Raw genomic sequence first — 6,220 nt, forward strand, 5'->3', positions numbered from 1 at the left:
CTTGGTCCTTTAGAAAGGGAAAGAGAGGAGGCAAATCTAGGTCTAGAAAATGATATGAGCCATGGAGGGTTGTGCTTCTCAAAGCTCTTGGGGAAGAAGGAGATGGGCTGCTACTGCAGCAGGGGCCTGCCTTGGAATTAACAATAAAAATAAAGAAAAGACTTTTTTATATTTTTTAAATTTTATGGAACACTTTACAAATGTTATCCCATAATACCAATAAAACTCCATGAGGCAGGGGCTATCATCAAATGACAAAACTGAGAAAGAGATTAATTGACTTGCCCAGAGTCATACAACCTTTCGATGCCTGTAGTATTATTTGAACACAGGTCTTCTGGAATCCAGCTGCAGTATTCTATTCACTGTGATACCTGGGTGACATCATGATCTGACTTCTGGGGATGGTCAAGGATCTCCTCTCCCACCATCCCTTCATATGGGTCTCCTCCTCTCTTCCCAAGTCAGTCTCTGACTCCTGCTCTCTTGTTCCCATTCTCTGTTCTCTCTCTGAGCATGCTTTACTGCTCACCATCCCTGAGGCTGTCCTTCATTGCCCTCTACTGGAGGCTGGATAAGCTTCTTTGGCCAGCTGGGGCTTGAGCAAGACTGAGACCCATTAATGACTCCATCCAAATGTGAAGTTCCTGGTGTTGAGGAGGACTTCCTCTGAGAGGATCAGGGACATGGTGCCTGCAGATAAGAGATAATGAGGACTCACCAACATGCTCTGAACTATCTTTTTTTGTTCTAAGTTCACCAGTTCTCTCTCTGGAGGTATTTTTTTTTATATTTTATTTTTTAGAAAAATTTTCCATGGTTACATGATTCATGTTCTTACTTTCCCCTTCACCCCCCTTCAGTACCCCAATAGCCAAGGCACATTTACACTGGTTTTAACATGTGTCATCAATCAAGACCTATTTCCATATTATTGATAGCTGCATTGGTGTGGTCGTTTAGTGCCTACATCCCCAATCATGTCCGCATCAACCCATGTGTCCAAGCACTTGTTTTATTTCTGTGTTTCCACTCCTGCAGTTCTTCCTCTGAATGTGGGTAGCATTCTTTTCCATAAATCCCTCAGAATTCCATAAATCCCTGAGTCATTGAATTGCTGCTAGTACAGAAGTCTGTTCAATTCGATTTTACCACAGTGTATCAGTCTCTGTATACAATGTTCTCCTGGTTCTGCTCCTTTTACTCTGCATTGATTCCTAGAGGTCTTTCCAGTTCACATGGAATTCCTCCAGTTTATTATTCCTTTTACAAAATAGTATTCCATCACCAGCATATACTACAATTTGTTCAGCCATTCCCCAATTGACGGGCATACCCTCATTTTCCAGTTTTTTGCCACCACAAAAAGTGCCGCTATAAATATTTTTGTACAAGTCTTTTTATCTATGATCTCTTTGGGGTACAAACCCAGCAATGGTATGGCTGGATCAAAGGACAGACAGTCTTTTAGCACTCTTTGGACATAGTCCCAAATTGCCAGGCTCTGCTTGTAACCCACAGAAGAACCAGGGGCAGACGTGGCCTCCATGTCTCTTTGTCTCTGTCTCATCTTGTCTGTGGATTTCTCTCAGCCTGATTCTCCATCCGTCTTTCTCATTCATTGTGTCTGTCTCTCCCTGATGGTTTCTCTCTCTCTCTCTCTCTCTCTCCCCCTTTTATCTGTCTGTCTCCCTCAATCCGTGTATGATTCTCCATGTCCTTTTCTGTCTGTCTTTCTTTCTCCTATAGTCCAAGGACTTGGCTCCTCAGCCAATCACAAAGGTTCTCTATTTCCCCATCTGCCATGGGAGGGAACCAGTGACAGAACATGGGCCCAGGCTCCATCTGGGAGCAGGAAGGAACCATTTCCCTCCCTCTGGTCCAAGGTGGGGGAGGTGGGGATGGGGGATAGCTTCACCAGGACCCAAAGAGCATGTTCTCCATCCCCTCCTGCATTTACCCTGTAGGAAGGGCTTTTGGTCTAGGCAATTGAAAACTGATATTATACATTTAGAGTCTGTAGGAGGAAGGAGACCCCAAATGGGAAGGAAGAAGGACAAGAAATCTGTGCATGATGGCCTCAGACTCAGCTGAGAGCCTGCCCAAAGCCCCCTGATGAATGCCCAGTGAGGGGCTGCCCAAGTATCTGCCAGGGAAGTACAGTAAGCCCTTGTGAGCCTGAGGTACCAGGAGATGGTGGCCCCTCCAGGATGGTCCCAGGGAGGCAGGGAGGTCTGGGATATCTTCCTGCTGTTTCTAAGGCCATGCACAGTGCCTGGGACATAGCAGAGGATCAAATAGATGCTTCATTGGTTCATTGATTGGCTGAACATCAGACACCTTGTGACCTCTGAGAGGGCATGTGGGGAGGAAGTCAAGAAGGCCTTCAAGCTCAGCCTACCTGGGCCTGGGGAGCTCCATGAGGATGGGAAACAGGATGGACTGGCCTTGCCCAAAGAGTAGAGTTTCCTGTAGGTCCAGGAACACCACCAGGCTGGGATGGAGGACCGACAGAGAATAGGCTCTGGGAAGGCTCTATGCCATGGGGAAGGAGAACCTTTGCGCAGGGAGAAGCCACGATCTCTAGCCCTGGAAGCCAGACCTGAATCAGTGCCTCCTAGCAGAGTGTGGTGAGTACAAGAGCCCAAGCCAGGGAAGGAACTGAGGACAGGGGCTGCTCTGGGTGCCTCAGGCTAATATGGCTCAAGAGAGGCTCCACCTTTGGTGGTAATGAACAGAAGAGACAACAGGGACATTCCTCTGCCTGGGGGCCCCTAAGTTCTGCCTCCTTGGGGGCTGGATATAGATCCTATAGCCAGCAGGGGACAGTGTGGGGCTGGTTCTAGGCAGGCAGTGAGGGTCTGGGGAGCCTGGAGGTGTCAGTAGATGAGCCAAGCTAGCTGTGCCTGTGGTTGCTCTGAGTCCTGTGATCACACCTAGGTGACGTCTCAGCTGATTTGGGCAAAGTTACCCCAAAGACTACTCATCCATGAAGGAATGCTCCCCCTCCCCGTCCCCACCCACCCACCCCCCGCACCACGAACCCGAGAGAGGATGCAGGTGTGGTCTAGAGGAGGCTGGACCAGCTCCAGATTTGCATTCATCCCCACCTGCCCTGCAGCCACCATCACATGGTAACCAGGAGAGGATAAGAGGCAGCTGAGAGTGGCCAGGCTCAGCTGTGAGCTCTTTGGGGAGCTGAGTTCTTGGGGTTCTCTCACCATGCCTTGGCCTCTTGTTTGCCTCCTCCTGCTCACCTTCTGCTCAGGTCAGGACTGCTCCCAGACCTCCCCTTGCCCTCGTCCTTTAGCCCTGTTCTTGCCTCTCATGAGGATCTCAAAGCACCTTCTTGCTTTCTCCTTGTTCAGGGTCACTAATGAGTTTCTCTGTTTGCAGGCTCCCTCTCCCAGCCTGTGGTGACTCAGCCTCCCTCTGTCTCTGCATCCCCGGGGAGCACAGCCAGACTCGCCTGCACCCTGAGCAGTGAGCTGAGTGGTAATAGTGTTTATTGGTACCAGCAGAGCCCAGGAAAGTCCCCTCAGTATCTCCTGTATGTCACCAGCAGTGGAAGTACTAGCAGGGCCAATGGGATCCCTGAGCGCTTCTCTGGCTCTGGCTCTGGGGCCAATAGAGTCCTGTCTATCAACAACGTCCAGCCTGAGGATGAAGCCGATTATTACTGTCAAGGATATTATAGCAGTGGTGGTGGTTATCCTAATACACAGTGATATAATCAGTGAGGAAGTCAGACAAAAACCTCCCCTGCCAGCCCAGCTACAGCTTCACGCCTGGCCCGAGGCTTACCCACATCCTCAACTTCTAAGAGCCTGTCAGGGCTCACTCTCTGTCTCTATCTCTCTGTCTCTGTCTCTCTGTCTCTGTCTCTGTCTCTCTGTGTCTCTGTCTCTGTCTCTATCTCTCTGTCTCTCTTCCAGCCCAGGTAGTTCCATGATGTACTTGAGGTCACATTTCCAGAAAGTGACAGAAATGGACCTCAAGGAACTATGAAGAGTGAGCAGAAGGGACTCCAGTGGCTGACAGTCCCTGTGTGCCTGCCCTGTGGATGACCACCCACAGCTCCACCCAGCCTTGTCCTGGGTTCCCTGAGCTCAGCCTGAGACTTAAACATTGGGACACCCTAACTGAGTCTTCCCCAACAGGCCAGACCTCAGCCAGGCCCTACTGACCAGACAGAGGCTATCAGTCCCCTCCCATCCCCAAACACTGGGGCAGGCTGCCATGTCATTCAGGGTTCTTTATTAGATCTACTCAGTGCTACTAACAATGACTCTGCTCTTCACCAGACCCACAGCTGCCTCAGTCCTCATACAATATAGTCCCATCAGTGATCAGCACCCCTTATTGAGACCCACAGAGGCACCACAGAGAGTCAAGCTGCTGGCACTGGAGTCAGGAAGACTGGAGAGCCACTCTGATCTCGCACAAATCTGAGCTGAGTAGCCTGGAACTGTCAGTGAAGTTTTCTCAGTCTCAGTTTCTTCATCTTTAAAATGGTCCTAATGATCCCCCTATTCCTGGGATGCTCTGAGGCACCAACATCATCTTAACCAACATCCTTTCTCATAACCAGATGGACACTGAGTCCCAGAACCCTGGGAACAAGAATGGGTGCAGCCCCATGGAAGTAGCCATTATCGTGGAATCTGCCAGTGTCTAGGTCAGATCCCCCACCTCAGGGACCTTCTGGTTCACAATGAAGCAGCTGCCATTGGCTTCCTGCTGCCAGTCCCAGCTTTGACAGGTGGAGAGCAGGACAGGCTCTCCTGTATCTCCTTGATCTACATCAGGTCAGAGTAGCACAGCTAGTTCTAGAACATGATGGGAGGATGGTATATTTAGGTATTTTTAAAAAAACTTACCAATTACATGTAATACATTTTCTCATAAGTTTTCCCAAGTTTTATGATTGAACTCATCTCCCTTCCTCCCTTCCCTTCTCTCTCCCAGGGATGGCAAGTGGTTTGATCTGGGTTATACATGTATTATCTTGGAAAACATATTTCTGTATTGTTCATTTTTGTAAGAGAATAATCATAGAAACCATCACCCCAAAACAGGAACCCAAACTAGTGAAAAATGGTGTCCTTTCATCTGCATTCTGAATCTGGGAGTTCTTTCTGTTTGGGTGGATCACATTCTTTGTCATAAATCCTCCAGTATTGTCCTGGATTGTTGTATTGCAAACAGTAGTTAAGTCTATTGCAGTTGATCATCCCACAATATTGCTGTTACTGTGTTTTCCTAGTTCTGCTGATTTCACTCTGCATTAGTCCATGGAGGTCTTCCCAGCTCTTTCTGAAATCACCCTGTTCCTCATTCAAGAGTATTGCATCACATTCATACACCACAATGTGTTCAATCATTCCCCAACTGATGGACATCCCTTCACTTTCCAATTCTACTACAGAAAGAGCAGGTATGAATATATTTGTACACGTGACCCATTACTTCTTAAAAAAAACAACCTCTTTAGGACACAGACTGAGTAGTTATTACTGGATTAAAAGGGATGTAGTGCTTTATATCCCTTTGGGCATAATTCCAAATTGCCCTTCAGATTGATGGAATCAGTTCACAACTCCACCAACAATACATGAGTCCCAAATTTGCCACACTACCACCAATTGTTATCATTTCCCTCTACTGTCATATTGGCCAGTCTGGTAGGTGTGTGAGTGACACCTCAGAGTTGTTTTAATTTAACTTGCCCTTCTCTAAACAAGAGGGATTCAGAACATTTTTTATATGATTATTGAAGATTTTGATTTGTTCATCTGAAAAGTGCTTATTCATATCCCAAACATTTGTCAACTAGGAATGACTTGGTTTCATATAAATTTACTAAGTTCTTCATGTGTTTGAGAAATGAGACCTTTATCAGAGAAATTTGTCATAAAATTTTATCCCCAGTTTGTCATTTCCCTTCCAATCTTTGTTAAAATAGATCTGTACAAAATCTTTTAAATTTAATATGGTCAAAATGATTTATTTTACATGCTGTAATGTTTTCTATCTTGTGTTTGGTCATAAATTATTCTTTTCTTCATTGATCTGACAGGTAAGCTATTTTATGTTCCTCTATTATACTTATATCTCTTTCTATCTATGTCCAAATCATAGTCCCATGTTGACCTTATCTTGGAATGGAGTGTGAGATATTGATGTACACCTAATTTTTGCCATACTGTTTTCCAATTTT

At 46.6% G+C, this 6,220-nt stretch overlaps 1 gene segment (V, D, J or C); it reads left to right on the forward strand.

Annotated features, from left to right (window-relative positions):
- Window positions 1–3,204: 3,204 nt before the first annotated feature.
- On the forward strand, window positions 3,205–3,728 carry LOC123256265. The segment is given in 2 exon segments: window positions 3,205–3,268; window positions 3,397–3,728. Coding segments are annotated over 2 exon segments (378 nt in total).
- The last annotated feature ends 2,492 nt before the right edge of the window (window positions 3,729–6,220 follow it).

The sequence above is a fragment of the Gracilinanus agilis genome, unplaced genomic scaffold, assembly GCF_016433145.1.
Source record: "Gracilinanus agilis isolate LMUSP501 unplaced genomic scaffold, AgileGrace unplaced_scaffold57403, whole genome shotgun sequence".
Classification (NCBI taxonomy): Eukaryota; Metazoa; Chordata; class Mammalia; order Didelphimorphia; family Didelphidae; genus Gracilinanus; species Gracilinanus agilis.